The sequence below is a fragment of the Notothenia rossii genome (assembly GCF_949606895.1).
Source record: "Notothenia rossii genome assembly, chromosome: 9".
In the NCBI taxonomy this organism is placed as follows: Eukaryota; Metazoa; Chordata; class Actinopteri; order Perciformes; family Nototheniidae; genus Notothenia; species Notothenia rossii.
The window spans coordinates 66,261,717-66,282,829 of NC_136907.1; the positions used below are offsets into that span (position 1 = coordinate 66,261,717).

Below are 21,113 nucleotides of genomic sequence, written 5' to 3' on the forward strand. Positions count from 1 at the left end.
CACATTAAACCCTTCATTGAAAATACTCTGTGATGGCCACTTTCCTCCTCTCCCTGAGCCTCTTTTGAGACAAGGAGGGTAATTATGATAATTCACTTGTTAATTACATTTACATACATCAGGACGTGAACAGTTGAGCAGGCAGTTTGCATGCATGGAGAACTCATTAAACTTTGAGTATTTTCATATCTCCTCCAACATACTCTAAATGGAGGCTAGGGTTGTTCAGCAGAACAGGCGTAAAGTTGTACCCCCTCCACCCCCACCTCGTGGGTGTCGAGTTATCATGCTGGGGAGATTCCAGGGAACGGCAGGAATACAAACAGACTTGTTGACAAGAGGCCAGAGTTCAGGAGCACACAGCCGCCATTGAGACATCAACGCTAACCCCCCCTTCAGGAGCTCAGGTCAGGACTCAAATTTCCCCCCGGCAACCCCTCCCGAATATCCAGAAGTTAAAATCATAATTTAATCCAGACCAGTGCTCAGGGGCAACATGAGCTTCTAGCGTAACGAGACTTCGGGTCAAGATCCTGATTTCCCCATTTCACACAGGAGACATGGCCCGGCTCTATGGGATAAGGCGGCTGCTGTCAGGCAATTAGGCCCATTACCATCTTAATGCAAGGTCTCTGTCTGATGACACATATGTCACCTCTCAGCACTTCACAGATTAATTTAAGCTCTCTAACCGCCTGACAAGATTCTTCACTGTAATTGATCTCTCTTTTTACAGCTACTCGTGTGAGCTGATTCACCATGTGGTACACAACGCATACAGACTTCGGCCTGGTACTTTAAAATATCATGCTACAATAGGATGGCTATTATCTCCTGATCTATTGTAAAAAAAAAAAAAAGAAAAAAAAAAAAAGGCTGTGAAGTTGATGAAGTAGCCATGGCAACACAATTTAAAATCCCAAGGCAATGGGAAGAGGATGACCTTGGTCAGACTGTGAACAATACTTCACAAATGTATTCCCGGTCTTTCATATTTATATTCTCAATGGTTTCGGGTAAAGCCTGAGATTAAAGAATTTGATAAGGTCCAAGCTTCAGCTGGTGAGAGTGCCTCAGCTTGCCTCATGGTAATAAAGAAATGGGTTTCTGAAGAGGCGCAACCCTTCTGGGAGCTATCCCTCATTCCAAGGTGAATTTGTAATTTCTGTCTGCAAATGAGCCCTTTCCCCAAGACTAACACAACCCTTTTTTCTTTATCACACCTGAATTGCATCCAAAATTAAAAGGCAGCCATCTGTGATATGACTAGCTGTAACCAAACAATAGACAAAAGAGAATAATTAAACAGAGAAATGGAGCAGCTCTCACTTTCAGCAGGATCCGGAGGCCCGAAGTCCAAGTCGTAGCGCAAGATGTAAAAGTTATTCCACACGTATAGCTGGTTGTCCCTGGGGTTGTAATCCACAGCAGTGATATACTGGTACTGGTTGGGGAAGAGGATGTCGATGTACTCGCCCTGGCTTATCTTGGTGTTGTAGATGTAATCAATTTGGCTCTTGCTGGCCTCGCTCTCGTTCTCTTCGTAGGTCGAGCGGACCACATGCAGCACGCCGCACACCATGAAGGCGTTGGAGGCCGAGCGCTTGTCGTACGCCGTGTCCCATGTGGCCTCGAAGCGGAGAGTGTACGGGTTCAGCTGGCTCACCACAATGCGCCCATTGTTCTGTTCTGTGGCGTAGATTACCCACAAGCCCCTCTCGTCTACTGCCAGGTCAATGTCCGTCTTGCCACCCCAGCGGTAAGGCGAGGTGTCGTGATAGTTGGCATTGTTAACGATAGCCTCGCCACTTTTGATGCGTGTACGCAGGTCAAACTTGACAATGTTGCGAGTGCGTTCTTTGTTAAAGAAGATGGCGCCATCGTAGGCCACGAAGCCTGTCCCATCAACACGGTGCGGCAGTTTATACGTGGTTGTCTGGCGACCGTTTTTGAAGTCTTCCAGAGAGACGTACTCGATGAGCGTGTCAGTGCGGTATGGCGTCCAGGGCATGAAGAAGACTTTATCACCGGCCTGCAGAGGGTCTCTGCACCATGAGCCCGCTTGCTGCTCTGCCTCAAACAGGAAGGTGGCGTCTCCTATGCCCTTCAGAGTCCCGGGACAAATGAAAACTAGTGACAGAGAAGAGAGTAAAACAAAATACAGTAAGGAAAAAGTATTTCAGATAAATGAAACACATTTGACACGCACCATTCTTGCTGCTGTACAACTCAAGTGCAGGATAAGAAAGATCAGGGGTTGTGAATTTGGAGGAATGTTTTAACAAGTGCTTTTGTGCTACTGCTAATGAATAGGGAAAAAAGAAAATAAATGAATGTGTGCGTTAACGTGAACTTGCATCTCAAGCGTCTGCTGCTACATCCTGACAGGGACAAAACAACATAAAATGGGAACAAAAAGGGTAAAAATCCTGCAAATGAAAGACATGGGAAAGGGGAGGAGTAGAGTTCACACTTCCCTTTTTTTGAATACCAGTCTGTCTCTGACGTCCAATGCACATGAACAGCTGGGTATATGGACACACTACACATGCATACTAACATGACTGGGGTCATAAACCAAAATGAAAAGGGAACATACTTCACATCTTGTGATAAGAGTGAACAAAAGGTTGTCAATGGTGGTGGCGGGAGCAAAGCAGAGGTCAAATGAAAGTGGAGTGTTGGGAAATAGATCAAACAACAGTGGTAAAGGATTTTCACTACTTCTGAGGCAAAAGACAGGAGTAATCACTGATGGGTGAGGGAGGCCATGGCAAGGATACAGTTTAGACGTTTTTAAATTAATTGGTTCTGGATAAAAAGGAACGGAGTGAATTCTTGTTTTCCTTTCACATTTTTTTGGTATTCTTTGCCAATCTCACTCAGCCATCATTGCTATTTCACATCACGTGCTATGGGTGCAGCAGAAGTTGGGCCAAGCAGGACTATGCCAAATAAGAATATATAACACAACTACTCATTCTTCAAGGGTTCACACAGTGCTAGGCAAGAGTCCCTGGAACAAATCAACACCCAACAGTTGGCGTTTTCTTTCACATTGCGCGAAAAGAATCTACTTTCCATGACCGTGGATGTCATATGAAATTCTGTTTGGAAATGCATTTGTACTCCATGGGTGCAACAAATCCTCCTATGGGTTTAGCATTTGACAGTAGAGGCAATCAGGAGGGGGAGGAGACGTGAGGGGAGCTGTACTCAACACCACAGAACAAGGAGTCAGAGGGGGAAGGGGGGGACCAGACCACTCATTTACCTTTTTGCTCCACTTCTATTTCAGGCATTGGAAAAGAAAGCAAAAAAAGAGTGCAAAAGGGAGAGAAAAGTTATCACGAGTCAACTACCAGGTACAAAGAGAAGAATTAGCTGGAGGATATGACCATGAGATGAACTGCAGGGCTGTTTTGGGAAAAAGAGCTTGCGGAAAAAGTGTTTGTTAGTGAAACAGCCTCTCATCCTAGGATATAAAAACAGACAAGTTATGGCTGGAGACAAGCTATGTGCAATGATTTCCAGCGCATTAAACTTCTCATTCCTACTGTCTTTAACTGCCAACAAAATACTGCATTGGCCGATGTTAAAGCAGAACAAATTCCTCTAAAGATGCTTCTCCTAAGAGGTCATATTTAGATGGATAACATTCTTAGTCAAACATCACAGGAGTTATCATTGGCATGGATTGACTGAGGGTGGAATTTGTTCAAACTTTATAAACATAAATTAAAACTCGATTCCATATTTGCTCGCCCACACGCGTAACACATGACACGGTGCTAATGTTACAGACCAAACTCTTAAATGAGCCAAGGAGACAGCACATGAGATGACTGATGAGCAGTCGGCCTAATATGGAGTTTATTTACTGGACTGTTGAAGCTGCTGGTAGAGGAGGAAAGGCTGGAGACAATATAGTGTGAAAGATTAGAAGTAAAAAAAAAAGAGAGCAGAGAGGTTAGTCGGGGGGGGGGGGGGGGGGGGGGGGGAACGAGACAGGAGGTGAAAGTGAGGTCTGTTTGAAAGAAGAGAAAAAGAGGTGAATATTTCGGTAAATGTTTACAATTCATAAACTTAACTACTAAGTACTTTCACAGGCAGGAGTGACGCCTAAAGCTGCTTTTATAAACTACTCTAAAACACCCTTTTAAAAGGTAGATTAATTCAAATCAGATACCATAGACAGAGTATATAATAGTGTTGGATTTAAATAACTCTGCAGTGCATTTAATTATACCATGTTCACAGCGAAACACTTAAGCTGATCAATGACCGAGTTCAGGAATTTGGTTACATTTGTAGGATTATTGTCACTTATGCTGTTTCACTTTAGTGGTTTCTGGAGTATGTTTCCACAAGACATTAAGGAACACAAAGTACTAATGTAAGACCTTTAATGTAGCCATTTCTTTGAATAGCCTCCTTTTTCTATTTCAGCTAAAGACACAAAAAAGGCAGTGTTATTAAAGCAATTTCAAATGTGAATTCACCAGATTTCTTCAGTTCCCCCTTATGGTAACTCATCATGCAGATAGTTTTGGTTGTATTTGCTCAGGTTTGGAAATACCTGCCACTCAAAGAGTTGGATGTAATTTAGTTTGAGGAGCTCACAGCACTACTGGTAATATTTCTATTCACGATGTAAGTAGAAAGTTGTTTAATCAAAAGTTTTTTATGGATTAACTGCAAAAGAGAATGTTTCTGAAATTATAATTTTTTGCTGTTGACATGTTTTGAAATCTAGGTTTTAATAAAAGTAAAACTCAAAACCACAAATTTCATTTACTTTTGAGATGGAAGCAGAAATCTCACACATGGGAATGGGGTTTGTATTCAATCCTAATTCAGTATCCTGAATTATTTCAAATGAAATAAGGTTTATCTTTACCACCTCTAATTAAACTTCTATACAACTAAAATGTCCATTAATATATGTTACCATTTACACTTTAGTACTACCGTTTTAGTGGTATTAATAAGGTTCAAAACCTTCAAAAACTACCTGAAAAGACATGTTCAATATGTAGAACTATAATATAATAATAACAGTCAGATCCTATTACTTTTACACCTTGTTTTTTATGAGCTGCTTGGCCTAAAAAACAGAGATCCCTTCACAGAACTCAGGGACTTAAATTATTTATTTGATATGTTTAGAAGTCGGTCTTGTTGAACTAAAAAAAAAACATCTGGTCTAGTTGCGATTCTCCATCACAAACAGACTTGAGTTCAAACACTGGCTTGCAGATAGCACATTTACCAGACAACAAACAGAAGTTTCAGATAAGGTATAACAAAATTAACAAAAATTTACATAAATAACAAAAGGGTCCAATAAGGGAGTCTTTAGCCCTTGAGCTTAACGAATCTGGGTGCTTTGCCAACCGGGAACCAGATTCAAAAAGGAAGCAGCTATCAAAGCCTGAAGACAGAAATGTCAGAACCTGCCAATTTTAAACCAAAACCATCTGCAAGGCTGAATTCCACTGGAGATAATTGAAGAAGATATATTTTGTTGGTAATTTGGGGGAACTGATCCTTTAAATGACAGCAATGCTTCAATACATCAACTTAATTCATCATTGTTAATGCCAGTCGTCCGGTTGAAGTATCATCTGTAAAACAAACATTGTCTTCCAACCATAGAAACTGTAGTTACAGCACATTTGTCTAGTCTACAGACACTTTAAACACACAATAAGAGTTCAGTATGAGATTTGGATGGCGATACTTACTATAGGGAACACACTCATACTGGACCTCTAAGTACTTGTAGGTGCCAGGGCATGGATCAGGAAAGACATCAGAGCCAGTGACAACCACACACTGCGTACGGTTGTTGCACCTAGAAAAAGAAAAGATTGACCAGAGATTTCATCATGACTACCCACAGCAAGAGCACTCCGCAATGACAACATTAATAACGCAGAGCGGGGAAAAAGTTCAATGTTACAGCTACAAAGATATTGATGAAATCCCAGCCAGGACTGTCACATATGCATTCTAGATTAAACCTTGGCAAACTGAGAGAGGAATGAAAGCATTAAAAAGGAGTGTAAATGGATGTGATAATGAATAAAAGAGTGAGATAGCAGCAGCTAAGGCATGTTAGGAATTAGCAATGGCATTTCCTTTAACAGCATCTTCATATCGCTATTGAAAGGGAAGACATTCATTAAACACAAGGGACAGGTGGCGATGACATGTGAGTGGACTGGAATGGTGGCCTCTGGTGAAACGGTGCCCCTCCTTTGCATGTGTGCAACAAACTCGACTTGAATGTGTCCTTTCTATGGAGAGGTTATTTGTCCTCCAGTATGAAATAATGAACCTCCGTAAATCAACACAGTTGTGTGAATTGCAATAGTGTGAGTGTTTGTGTAGGTATGTGAGTGTTTGTGTGCATATGTTTCTGAGTGCTTTGAAAGCTCAAGTAAAGACGGAGAGGGGGGAAAGAAGAAGCAGAGGACTGAGTTTGTGTAAATACTGTATAGGGTGAAACTGGCTCCACTTCAATCAAGTTCTCTTGAGGCCGAGGGATTGAGAATATTGTCAGCAGTAACAGAGGCAAACAAGAAGAAATTGGCACCAAAGTAGGACATTCAACAATTTGCAAGCCTGAGATAAATATTTCAGAAGGTCAGTAGCAGTCATGCAAGCTGGACATACATTTCAACATTGAGCATGACTTTCAAAGAATCATTAGTAATTCAAGAGGCTTTTTGTTGCTGCAAAATGGGTTTGTGCAGCACAACATGCTCACAGGGCCTTGACTCTGCAATGTCAGCTATGCAGGATGTTAAACTAAAGAATAAAAAGGTAAAAGTATGTACATTAAGCAGAAAAATACTTTGCTTTCAGGCTGCACAGCTATGTATTTTCATTACAAAAGCCTTTGCCTTGAAACTAATGGATTATTAAACATTATATATGAATAAAAAGGCGCAAAGGCCATTATGAAGTTAAGAAATAGCATCATCTCAAACATCACTGACAGCGCCGTGCCGGTTGCACTTAACAGTTTCACTCTCATGGCTTCACTGCAGTGAGAGCTGCTGAAAGGAACAAAGGTCACTGCGTGAACATGTGACGTGACTGAAGATAGATACAACGAGTTCATCGATTTAATGTAGGTGTTTAAAAGTCTGACTGACACTAGCTACGAATGGTGCAAATGACATTTACTTGGGTACAGTACATATGTACAACTTTGAGATACTTTAGTTAAGATTAAACATGGAAAGTATAGTTTTAACTAATTTAATCTAATACATTCTTACATATAATAACTATAAAATGGATATATAATGATATTTGATCCACTTCCACCAGCTACACTATTGAATTGTGGCTTGCATGTTGATCCATCGGTGATAATAAGGCAACATTCAAATCTGTATAGTAATATAGTGCTTGAAAGGAGCCATTAATAGTTTAAATATGAAATGTTTGATACTTAAGTGATGTTACTTACAGTAGGTAACACTTTTAATGCAGGGTTTTAACCTGTAATGGAGTATTTTTTTTAATTGTTCTGCTACTTTCAAAACTCACATTAACATATTTGACCATGCTAATGTTCCTCGGTTAAACAATGTTCTGAAAGCCGTAAAGCTGTGCAAACTGCAAAGAGACGGATCATTCTCTGTGAGTGTGTGACTACCAGTGCCTCTTTTCAGTTTATTTTCATTTATATAAAAAAGTATTGATTTCTCAAGGTTAGTAAATTATCTAATACTTCTTCCACCACAGCACATTTTTTAACATTGTGAGAAACCGCAATGGAGTTTTTTTTGTGGTGCAATTTTTAGATCCTCTGGAGAAAAGGGAGGTGTTGTTGCTAAGCATTTAGACACGCTTCCTCAGTTTTAAACTGCCGCTGAAATGGCTGCATGTACGGTAATCTCTATTGCACTGAGCTCATGAAGTGTTTGAATCTTCTTTCTCTCAATCTACAAGCTGCTCCTCTGACAAAGGAAAACATGTATTATGTTGGTCTCACTGGGTCAGAGGATATATGGCCATTGGATGAGGTAATGTTAGTCAGCAAAGCAGCTTTATTTAGATGATCTATCATGTATTGTGTTGCTATGTGGGTGTTCTTAAACCTACACTAGTAAAAAAAACGGGTGGAGGCAACAATGTCGACATAAGAAAAAAAGAAAAAGAGAGTTCGGATCACCTCGAATTTACCAGACATCTTTGATGCAACGATCACCTGAATATCAAACAGGCCAGAGGTTTCCATCAGTGCATTTTATACATTGTTCATCCAGTCACTGTTTTTTCTGTCTCCAACCAAACGTTTTCCAGCTTTAAGAAAACACTTTCATGTAGATGTTGAAGAAAATCAAGCCATTTCAATCCTGTCAAGTCGCTTTTGTTGTGAAAAACGGTTTGCTGATGAATACTTTTCTCGTAATTTCAAAGCAACAAACTGCCATTCTGTGCAACAGACTTCCCACTGTGTCTATCTTCCCAGTGTTGTTTAATATGTTTGTTTATCTGTCTCTGGTGCTATTGCCTTTTGCTAATCTTCCCCAAAAAGGCTGAGAGCTGTCTTAATGTTTTGCCGTTTAAACATCCTCGTTCTTTTAGTTTGCTGCAGACTGAAAGAGGACTGATAAGGGGTCTCCCAAAGCTTTGTGTCTGCTTTAACATGCCCGGTTATCACATCAACCTTAATCATGGTCAGGAGTCCATTTCCTCTGATCTGAAGCATTAGAATCATTCTGGCTTGTGGTGCGGAGTCTTCTCAAAGCCTTCGCTCACACACTGCCTCCAGGGAAACTTCGATGGAGATAAGTTTGGAGTTCAGCAGGCGAGAGTCTAACTCGTCGACAGATGTGGTGCAGAATGTAGCAGGTTGCAGTCAAACCAAGGGGCATGGACACTGTAAGAGAAGAATGCTGGGACTCAGCTGTAGATTTAAAAAAGACTATTCTGTAGTGCTGCACCTCTGGGAGTATGAGTATTCAGAGGTGAATGAAGGAAAAAAACCCAGAGGAATAAGATGGTGGGCGAAGCTAGCCTAAGGGGGGGGGCACTGTAGGACAGAGCAGTGCCTTAGAAGATGAACAGTGCTGGTTACTATTTATGAATAGTTCATCCAGTGCCCTTTAAAAATACACACACCTCTAGGGGTAGGCAGCAGTGGAGTTAAAGTGTTGCTGCGCTGTCGTTTGACGGGAAAACAGCCTCTGTGAGAGGGTAGCCGGGATAAAAGGCATGATGACGGGCACTGCTCACTACCTGAGGCAGAGCCACTTCAATGCAGTACAAGTGTTTGAACAAAGCAAGGCTAGTGTTCCAGATAGGGAATTAAGAGGGTGTTGATGTGACTCGCAGTCTTTCTGAGCTACACTGATTATGACTCAAACAGCAGCAACAACACGCAGCTGGTGTGAAGAGCTCTGCCGCATGGATGTCCATTCTCGAATGTCAGGAATTCATCTGCGCTCCAGTTTACTGACTTTAAAAATACCACCTACATAATCTAGTCAATGAGGGAATAAAGGAAAAACATTACCAAAAAAAAAGGTGTGAAATGTTGATTTATTGTCCGGTATTTATGTGCGTGCAAAGGAAGGGTGAGAATTTAAGCGTTTCTTTTGTGTGTAGAAACATTAGTCGCAGAAGGAAAGAGAACGAAAAGAAGTTCATATGTTGCCAGCTCCTGGTTTTGTTTGTGAAATAAGATCCCTCCTCTGCCCAGCGTTTTACCTTTGTGATATAATCTTGTAGGCATCGGGGAGGTAGCAGTTGACGTTCTCCATCTGGAATGGGTCAGCGTCACAGATCTTGTCGTCGGTTCGGCCGTAATTGGCCGTCTCGATCATAATGACATCACTCCCCGGGCAGCGGAGATCGATTGCATATCCTTCACATGAGAGCTCCCTCCTGACCAGCCCGAAAGGCAAGGCAGCACGGCTGAACCCTGACAGAGACACAAAGACAGAGAGGAAACTTTAGGCAAATAATAAAAAACTAATGGGTTGAAAGGATCACTGCTTCAATACAATAAGACCACACATCATGCAGTTAAATCCCCTGGCATAAAATAAATAGGCAACAGCAGTCCAATGTTTACCACAGTTTTAAACAGACGGGCCATTACACGCGATACAGGAATGGAGAAAGACGAAACAATTCATCTCTCCATCTCTCTGTGGTCTTAGATGTTGGCTAAGGCATCAGATCTGTGTCACTGGAGACCAATGGTAACCTCATAAATTCTTGTGCAAACACAAAGGCTACAGAGCATCAGGAAGGCCTCCACCTAGAGAACATCCACCACGGAGCCAAACCTAGCTGGACGGGGAATAGTTTGTTTTACAGTCCTACAAGCCCACTGATTTGTTTCTTTTTTGCTTTACTGGCTCTCTCAAGAAAAGATAGAGAAAAAAAAGGCAGAATCCCGGCAGAATGGAGTGTAATACAATCCATTTTACAGTGTCGGGGATCGAAGAGTCTGGAGTCCACACAGTAGGAAAAATCTATACGTGGAACACAACACAGCAGATGGGAGCGCAGCCAAATAGCTATACTTTGGGGGGAAATTAACTATTCAACTCAAATATGTCCCCTTTTTAGAAAATAACAATGAAATAGGTTACTCCTCTGTATCCCTCTAGTACCAACATGTCATGTCACAAATATGGTAGAACTACAGATATGCAGATTTCCAAAGGAAGAGAAAAGCAAGGAAAAAGCTGAAGAAAGAAAGAAATCCATTATCTGAGGTTAAAATGATCCAGAGTAAAAATGAATGTAAGTGTCTGCAATTCTGACAAAACAATTAGGTAAAATCTAAGTTGAACATACAAATGTGTTCCATTTAAGAAGTGCAAGCAGAGCGCTACATGAACTGTCAATAATCGCTGTTGTTTGCAGCAATAGCGGGTCCCCGAGGGGGCAGCTACCATTTGTATTTTCTGCACTGCTCTCTCCTAATTAGCCTTCCTTTCAGCCTGTTGCCTTTTCCATTCTCCCATTCGCTCCCGAGCATTGTCATGTAGCAACACTTACCACCTTGGGTTCACTTTGCCCCCTCACTCTAATTATCCTCATGCTTCTGACAGTCAGGGCTTGACGCAATTAGCATTGTTTGAACTGCTTAGAGTTGAAGTGGTTCTGGCTTGAAATTCCTACCCTGAAACCCCCGACCCACATTTCTGCTATAGTCATTTCAGCCTGCTGTCCATGGCTCACTTATAATGATATTCTATGTCCGCCTGCAGATTTCACACTAGCAAATAGACATCTGTGAAACATTGTTCAAAATATAATGTTGGAGTCATCCCATATTAGGGAAAAACTTCTGCACGCACTAGCAGTGGTAGCCCTATAACAAAATATGAAACTAATGGTATAAATTGTCTGGCATTCAGCCACTAGACATTTCATTATAGTGCCATGATCTGTCTAATGGCCAGTAGATTCTGCTTAGCTGGACTGTTTATCACCTCATTAGGAAACGTCAGTGTAGCCGAACCATAAGTGGAGGGCTGTGGGGTCACTCCATCTATTCCAATAGCCACTACAATTACCCAAACCTTTCAGAAAACCTGTCCAGAATGGTGGATGATAAAACACAGAGTGAAATCGCCGGCTTTACTGTGAAAACTAATGATCACCCCGCCTGCTATTCCTCATGGAAGGAGTGACGGGTTTATCACGGCAGCTACAGACAGCATACAGAAAGAATCCATTTCATGGGGTTTTAAAATTCTGAGCGGAGCGAGAGAGACCGTCTTTCGGCTAAAACAGCCCTCACACGTGTACAAGCCATCTGCCTTCTTAACCTCCTTTTTCTGGCTGTCCACTGGCAACTCTGCCCATCTATCAGACCATTAAGGCATGATAGCATGCTGCTGTCAACAGAGGCCAAGCGATTGATTGGGCTTGTGCCCTGCCGGCCGCCTCCTCCCTTGCCTGTATAGATCTCTCTGGTCATAGGCTAACACTGCATCAATTAGGGGGAGTATCAAGACTGTACTGGCGGCCTAAAGAACAAATAGATTCTTCTCTAAACTGCGGATGGTCTCTGCCTCATTAATGACTGTCTTTTCCGCTTGTAATTGGGCAAGTAATGACAAATCTGTCTAAATACTTTAAATATATATAAAAGAAAATGTTTCGCTCTGTAGGACGAGAGCTGAATTCGAGGGAATATTCTTTTAGTGGGCTTAACTGTTTGTTGTTTAAGATCATAGGCTTTAAGCACAGCTAAGTAAGTGAAGCCTTGGTAAAACAAAGGTTTCTGGATGTAGGTATTTTTTGTCTTGATTTTCATTGTTTAGTCAAGTTTTGTGAGATTTTGGAAAGGGGAGGAAGATTGTTTGTGTGCGCAAATGTCAATGTCTTAGGGAGGTATGAAAAGCTTTTCATCTTGCGTTCTGTGCTTTGTTTGAATGCTAAACTTTGCAGCAGTTGAAGACTGCGACAGAAGGGCAGCAGCTGCAGGGAAAACGGTGGCAAGGAAACTGCAGGACAAAAATCCATGACATGGTCCCGGGTTGTGTGCAAAAAAGAAGAAGAAAGAGAACAGCCTGCTCTCTCCGTGTCTGTACCTTAGATTAACAGTAAAATTACACAATCGGTGAGGGAATTGAAAAATGCTTTATATGACCACTTAGCTAAATTGCCATGGTGACCACTTGAACTTAGCCATAATTGGCTGTGATCCCTACCCCTGGCCTTGTTGACACGAGGCCTTATCATGCATTCTGGTCGGTGAGTGACTGCGAGAAAAGTAGCTTTTGAGATTCCTCCCCCTGACCTGCCTGCTAAGACGTCTATTGAGCTCAGTTGAGCAAAGCAGCGGCCCAGGACTGCTTCTCAATATGTTGCATTCTGGGAGTTTCTGTTCTTCTCCAGTTGACAGTCTATAATTCACTAGCGACAATCCCCTCCCTCATAATACATATTTTGTTTTCTATCAACACCCTTGAAATTGGAAGTGGTACTGTGGCTCACATGGATGGATCTGAAACCATCCACAGAGATACACTTGGTGGCTTTAAAACCCTGGAGATGAAGCGAAAAGATAATTGAGGTTTTGGTGTCGATATTGCCATTTGGCAAGTGCAAGCAGCAGACCATAACACACATGTTGAGAAGAGCTTCTTTGCCGCTCTGTGTATTAGCTGTCGCGACTAACCTTTAACCCTGAAAACTCCACCGCGTCGGGATATCAGACAGTGGGAGAAAGAGCTAAAGGAATGTTTGATCAGTCCAAAAGAAAAACTAGGCCACTTTTGGAGGGTAGACGGAGTGGCGAGGGCTTGCACAGACAGAGAGCAAAGGCGTTGTTTGACGCTTGTCATCCTCCATTAAGGCTCCTTTGATTGCCCTTTGTGGTCCTGGAAACGGCAAACAGCTGCATGCAAATGGCCCTGTTTCCCCAAGGCTGGCCCCCATTGTTCTGAGCTTGGGTTTGACAGGGACGCTTTCTCTGCAGCATAAAGGAGAGACTAGCCTTTAGTCAAATAAGAGTGCCCCCACCGTGGTCCCAGCAGGAGTACTTCAAGACTGTTTGTCTTTTTATGTTGTTTTATTCCCGATATTACTGGTAACCAACATCTTAGGAAGAAAGCACAGATCTTAGAGTCAAGCTTTTCTTCCATCAGCAGGGGATGCCTCCGTAATCCAATATCCGGAGGGACAAAATGATCTTACAACATGTTTTGCTCTGTTGGAGATTTTGAATGGGAATTAATAAAGTAGGAAAAAAAGAAAAACATATTTTAATTCTTAGAAATATGCTTTACGGAACAAAGCGTCATCTATGTTTGCCTTTTATTTCCTTTTTGATCACTGGCCAAGGAATACAATTAGCTTTAAAAAAAATGTATTCAAGAGGCCATTGCGTTAAACCTTTTAAATATTAAGCAAAACAAAACTACACTTCACTGTCCATGCACATGCATTTAAACCGACAAACGCATTACTAATTTGGCTTACACTCTACAAAGAACAAAGACAACCCTCAACATTTCCACTCCCTCATTCCTACATGTTTAAGGCATTCACTGTTGCTGCCAAAAATGTGCGACACATATTCACAAATGCAGTACATGACCGCCCGTCAGAAGTGAGAGACACAGAGGACCGAGGTGGGAGATGAAAAAGGAGATTTGGGATTCAAAAAATAACACCTGCTTTTCATATACAGACAACACCCGGAGATCTCCTCATTCTACCACAACGGCTCATATTTCATTTCAACTGCCAAAATGCGGTGCAACACTGGAAATGTAGTTGGACATATGGCACCATTTCCCATGACACTGTAGTCCTCCTCTAGTCTACCTTGCTGGGAATTGTTTCTAAAGACGATGTCAGACAAGACCACAAACCCCGGGGCTACTCCTGCCTTTCCCAGACAACTGCTATCAGACACTCTTGATTCCGATATAAGTATTCTAAAATAGAAACTGGCAATATAGGAGTCATATAGATGGAGTCCATTTGTGGTGAGATGAAGCGCACTGAGTCCTATCTCTTTTCTCCTTCTGGTGATACATGAATTCACTGTAGCCACTTCACTTTCCAAAGCTTCCATTTGTATTCATTGCCATGGCCTTTTCTCTAATTCATGTTCTGAATGTTTTTTGTGAAAAAAATGACGAAGGACTAAATCACAAGCTCAATTTTGACGCATGTCTCGATGAAGGGTTTTAAGATTGAGGATTTATTATACAGCTGAGGATAAGCGTGATAGACCCTGCGGTTGCCTCTTAACTCCTCAGGTGGGACTATTTAGAGAAAGCTTTACCCTATCACACCAGCTGCAGGCGTGTAATGTTATGCTTTTTTAAGGTTAGCAGCATTAATTTAAAAGGCAAAACCTATTTTTCCGCTTAGGTCTTATTCTCAGAAGTGTGACCATTAGGACTAATGGGTCAAGCTAACCTCTCACCTTCCTTGTAAAGATTCAAAAAACGCATACAAGATGTGAACTAATATTAGAGTAGCTGTACAATTCTCCTGAAGCTTTCGATTAAAATTTGATTTACATGAATCCGCTTTAAATAGCTGTTGCCGGAGACACATTCCCATGATCTCTGGAACAGAGGTGGCGGGTATAAATGAAAATGTGCCTCGAAAATAGATTCGTCAAAATATCCAATTATGAGAGTAAGACCAAGGTTGAAAAATACACCCTTGCAAACCCCTTCATAAAGAATCTAACAACCTGTCGATGTTCATGAAATATTTGAAATGCCCAGAATGTTTTATTTTGATGTCTGGAATTACGACAACTCACAGAAAATGTTGGGTTATCGCCAAAACTGATTCACAGTCGACACGGCGGATTACTTTGGTTCAACAGAACAGCCGGCTCAGCTGCAGAGAAGACTCCAGATGAAGAATTTCTCCCGAGGGAGTGACAACTAACGAAAAAATTGGAGGGCTGTAATGACTGTGTCTTAATTTGGCCTCGAGAATCAAGTTTTCCCCTTTCGATTAGTGGGAGGATCCCTGACCCTGTGGGCACACATCAAAGACAACCAGCAGAAAACAGGGGGGCATCATTACATCACTAACATAATCCTCTAAATGTAATAAGGTTCAGTGCTTAACATAAGTAACACCGACAAGTGACAAAAATTATTCTGTTGCAGAGACGCTGCAAGATGTAATGTCGTCTTTTGTCTGGGTCCATGGACACATCACTCGGATAAAAGCAAAGTATAATTCGACACATTGTATAGTCTACTGAGAAAACAACCCTTTTATAAAAGATACAAATAACTGTCACAGAGGCTAAACATAAAAAAAATCAAAAAAATCATCTTAGAAGATAACAAAACCTATACGCTCCCGGGGGGGGATCCACTCTGACAGAATTAGTTCATTGCATGTTCAATATCTATCATATCTGTTTTTTGCAGGGGAGTTGATGAAACACTCAGAAAGAGATGAGTTAAAGAAACCCAGCTAAGTGCATCAGGGGTATAGTTTCACAGGTTTGATCTACCCTGAGTGATGCTTAACTCCCCTCAAAGCCCATATGTTACCCTTGCACTTAAACCCCTGCTGGATTTTCCGCTCAAGAAAATGTCTCAGAATAAGTCAGGTGCCTCCCTCAGGGAGCGGATGGAGAGGGGAGAGAGGAGGAGGATGTGGGTTTGTCTCCATCACATGCTCATGTCTCTGTTCTTTTTTGCTGGGGCAGCGTCTCCCCACATCACCATGCTAATCAACCATCCTCCACCCAGCTCTGCCCGTACAGAGCCGAAGCGAGGCGGCCTACTGAGTACGTCACATAGACATGGTGTCAGGAGAAACTGCAACTGGAACGCGGATCAAATGAATAATGAGCCACAAACTACAGGGATGACAAGGAACAGCGATCAGGGCCTCTCAGTGATAATGAACAGACAATTCTGATAAGAGAAAAAGTCTTCATCTTCATGCAGAGCCTGAAGTAGCTTTTAATGCAGTGGTGCTATCACTTTCACTGGGCGCCGCAAATCCAGTTTGGTGCTTTATTGTCTTCAAATGAACCCACTTCAGCCAAAGTGCGTAGCTGAAGTTGTGTTTATGTAGATTAAGTTGCGCAGTGCAATTTAAGAACAGCCCAACACAAGAAGGTTTTGTGATTTTATCTTTTTCCCATTCAAATGCAAAATAAAATACAACTTATTGCACTTAAGACCGAGTCTGTGCTGCCTTGGATTAATGGATGATTCGTATCAGAAAAGTCTCCAGGACACATCCTGAGCTCCTGCTCGCGATGCTTATCTTGCTGCAGCCGCTTTTCCAGGCTGCATACGCTGCAACAAGACTGGACTTCTGGTCGCAGAAATGTAAAATAAATGTTGCGCTCTAGTTTCAGGATAATAGAGTCGATACATACACTCTAGGGTGACTCTCACGGTCTCAGCTGCAATCTGCAAGGCGAGGGTCACGCAGCAGTGGTAGCCGAGCTAGCATTACCAAGAGCAGGCTGTGGGTTTGATGATTTAGTGTTATGCTTTTTTATTGAATAAACGCCTTTGGCCGTCTCCATAAGGCATGTAAGCCTGGCTTTGCAGGTCAAAGAGGCCCGTCAAGAGTCCCCCATGCACACAAAGACTTTTCTAGCAAACCGTGTATGCACACGCATGTGAATGTACATATGGTGCAACAGGGGAAGCCTTTGTGGGATTTGACACAGCTCTGTTTGGAGGCTCTCTGAGATTTACCAAGAAAGTCAGTGAAAAAAAAACATCCAGGCACATTCCTTGGCAATAACCCGCTGCTATCTCTGGAACACTGACCACTTTGATTGGCTTGAGCGTGATGACCTTGCCCCATTCCCTTCCACCAGCATTCCGGTCAATGCGAGCAGAAAACAGAAGCACTGATAAGAGACGCACAGATGGGGAGATCTTGATGACAGACAGTTTCCTGCCCATGGTCTTCGATGAGACCATTGTAGCCGACGCACTCAGTGGGGATATACGCTACAAGAGGGGGTCAATACCGATAGTGCAAGGCATACAAAAACCTTCTTTGTGCTTTGCCGATTCCCTGTTTTTTTTCTTGCTGCCTACTTACTCAATTTCCTGCACGGCAGTAGAGGGCTTCCTTATCTTGGACTGTTCATAGCTGCACATCGGCTGGTGGCCTTTTGTTTGCAGGTGACCCACCCTTAGGTGACATTTAATTCCTGGACAAAAAGTGTGTGGTCATGCTCTATGGCACAGCCTCTAGCCTGAGGAGATTACTAATACAGTGAAAGCAACAGAGCTGCATTCATGGCCTGTAGCGAGAGCTAGTCGACAGACACAGCGAGAGAGAGACCTAACACACATTATTACACTGGTGTGAATCATACATGACCATGAGCCATGAAAACCAAGTGAAATAAAGGGAAAACCACTGGTGAACCAAAGTGGAAACAGTTTCATCTTATATTCATACACTTGTCCCTCTCCTTCTGTGTTTAAAGAACATTAACATCAGAGAATCTAATCAGAGCCCTAAAATCACACATGAGTCACAGAAGGCACACAGAAGCACATTTACGGAATCCATCATAATTTATTTTTTTGATTGCCATCCTTTCCCTACTGTCGACACTAGTTTTACCACCAGTCGTTACTGTGTAAATCATGACCAGTAAAAACTCAAATGTAAGACCTGAGCTTTTATGACATTTCTGATACAGAGGAAGGAGGACAGGAAGAGTAGGGCATCATTTTTTTCTAAATGTTCACACCGAGTAAATATAACTAAGGAATCACTCTCATTTCCTTTTTGTAATAGCAAGGTTTTTTGTTCTAATGGCTTTTGTGGTTTTTACACTCATAATGTGTCTCAAAACTCAAGGTGTCTTTAACAAATTAATGCTTAAAATGCACTACAATTTCAGAATAAAACTGCTGGAGTGGCTGTTCTGAAAAACTAAATTTGCAGCCGCAGGTATTTCGTGAAAGTAAAAATCTGCTTTGATTGCCTAAGCACAGTGTCCCTTCTGTGTTAAATGTTATATGACTCCTTTTGTTTTTAAACGTTTGTTAAGCTTGTGCTTTTCCTTTTTTCAAATGAAATTAGTTCTGACATGCCTCCAAGCTATTTAAAAGTATGGGGTAAACATGGACCCACACTGAAATCTAACAGGTTGTTGTTGCGTCCGTAAATACTTTTGTCTTTGTTCCAAACCTGAATTTATAATGTTGGCAAAAACTTCCCCTCACACTAATAAAGGAAAAAGACTCAACAGCTTTCTTGAGAGTAGCCTTTATTTTACACAAAACCCTTCTGCTTCCACTCAAGATTAAATGCATTACGTTGTTTTGACAGCTGAACCCTCCTGTGAAGCAGACTTACACCGAGCAAATCCAAAAGTTTAGACTCTGAGGCAAACTACTTTGTGGTTGTAAGCGGGACTCATCTATTATTTGAATTAGGCTGCCTGGAGAAAAAAACGGCGGACAGCATTTAAGAAAGGAAAGAGTGATTTAGGCATCTGCTCCAATGTTTATACAACTTGTTACCATAAGGGGTGTGAATGGAACGGCTCCAAGATGCTCCGAGCAAGAGAGATTTAAGGCGTGCTTAACAGATGAAATCAAACTGTCAGAAAACTGTTGCTCCTAGTCGAATAAATAAAGTGTTTGTTCATCAGCTGGCTATGCAACAACAGCTTTTACGATCACATCCAAACACATAATAAATAGCAAGCTTCTCATCTAAAGGGAAAAGAGTGTTGCTCTCACATTCACATATTGGATGGAGACATTTCTTGCTGCTTTGGCTTTACAAAAAACGAACTCAGGAAATCTCTGTTGCAATAAATCTAGGATGACCCTAGCAGGGGTGATATTGTATTTAATTTCCTCTGAGTGAAATACTGATCCTTGAGATTCATCCGTCTTTGGCTCATTTCGGTTTCATATTCTCGCACAACGTTTTCCAGCTCTCGGGTTACTGTTAAAATAGCACATTGTTGTACAATGCTTTACAGAAATACATCTGGTGCGCTGTACATTGACTGAAAAGCTGCATACTTGCGAGGCTTGTGGCAAACGCTTACACAACTGTTTTGAAAATAAAAAATGTGATCATTTATCTGTCTCCAAGGGTGCAAAAAAGTCCATTCAATCCAGATGATGAACCCATGCCTTTTTGTCTGAAATATTTCCAGTAGGGCAGAATTTTCATGCAAGACGGATATATCAGATTTTTTCTTTCTTCCTCACAGATTGACCAGTCATCTGTGAATCTCCCATGGTTTAGCTGATAATTCACGATCGCCCTGGCATGGACATTCAATATGAATTATAAAATGGCAAGCCAAGCATATCAATGGATGACAGACTGGATGTGTATGGCCCGGGGCCAGAGAGGAGTTAGAGCACAATGGCTTCTCCATTCAGTCAACCCCACCACTGGAAATGCCAGTGTGGCACAAGGGAGGGTCCTTCATCAGCTAAATGTATGGCACTGCTTGAGACAAATGTTGTGCTCAGATGTATTGTTAACCTTTACAACCTTTTGGGGAGAAACACAAGCATGATGGTATGTTCAACCGAGGAATATTTCACAATCCCCCTTAGAGCGAAATGTGCAGCGTGTTATTCAGAGCGGTGCGGGGGAGATGAAAAACTAACAGAAAGAACAGAGCAGATTGTTTTAAAGGAATCTATCCTTTTTTCTTGATGCAAGATTTTTTATTTCTACTGACTTGATTATTTAAACAACTGAATATTAATGTCCCTCATTCGTTCTCTCAGTCCATACTAAACAAACACTGACTTCTCTGATCCCCATCTCTGCAGATATAACACAAACCACTTAATCTTTTACATTTCCCTTTTGTGCAATATTTAGATATGAAGGCCAAAGTGCCTTCTCTGCTTTTGGCTTTTAAACACATCAATCAACTTAAAGGGTTGACACTTGACTTGCAACCTAATCCTCCCTCAAACCTGGCTTTCTTTACTTTAAACACTCAAATAACAGCTTTTCATTCAGTCACAGCAGATATGTTGCTGTGCAAATGCCCCACCTTTGTGGCTGCTCCCTTTGAATCTGGAAGTCTTCTTTCATAATGGCAGATTGGGCGGTCTGAAGCATCTAAAACAAATCTGATATCTGAATGCCCTACTTTACTTTAGCAGGAGCATCCATATCTGTTATGCAACATCCCCAGGATGAAGTAAAATGGAGTCCAAGGAAAATGTAGACCTACAAATAGTATACTGTATATAAATATAGGGTGAGAATTTTCCATGTGATGTTTTTCTCTGCTCCATTATACCCAATTAAAAATACTAAAATAGAGTCATTAAGAATTGTAAAAAAAGTTCGATAATTTAAAGCCATTTTTGATATAATAAAAAAGGTATACATTTTCAGGTATGAGCCGACACTGAGTTAAAAAAACAAAAAAAAAAACAATGCCGGCTACTGAAGTGTTAAAACTGTGATATTATCAGTTATCACAACTGGAGAGTATTTCTTCACAGAAAGAAGAGCACGGCTTTTCCCTATAGATAAAATGTTCACTCTGTATTCCCGATTGACTACAGCTAAGGGTTGCTTCGTCGATCTGATTGGTTGACGTAGCCCATGTTAGAAGGTAATAGACAGATGGTTCCTCC

General features: G+C 41.6%; 1 protein-coding gene across 5 annotated transcripts in view; it reads right to left on the reverse strand.

Moving 5' to 3' along the window:
- adgrl2b.1 (adhesion G protein-coupled receptor L2b, tandem duplicate 1) overlaps positions 1 to 21,113 on the reverse strand; it is a 121,127-nt gene that overhangs the window by 35,963 nt on the left and 64,051 nt on the right. For 4 of the 5 annotated variants that reach the window (XM_079650838.1, XM_079650837.1, XM_079650835.1 and 1 more), the window contains 3 exons: positions 9,736 to 9,949; positions 5,748 to 5,857; positions 1,330 to 2,130 (listed from right to left, as the gene is read on the reverse strand). In XM_079650838.1, the coding sequence (XP_079506964.1) occupies positions 1,330 to 2,130; positions 5,748 to 5,857; positions 9,736 to 9,949 (1,125 nt within the window). Of the gene's footprint in view, positions 1 to 1,329; positions 2,131 to 5,747; positions 5,858 to 9,735; positions 9,950 to 21,113 lie in introns of those variants that run through there. The other variant, XM_079650839.1, reaches the window with a different exon arrangement.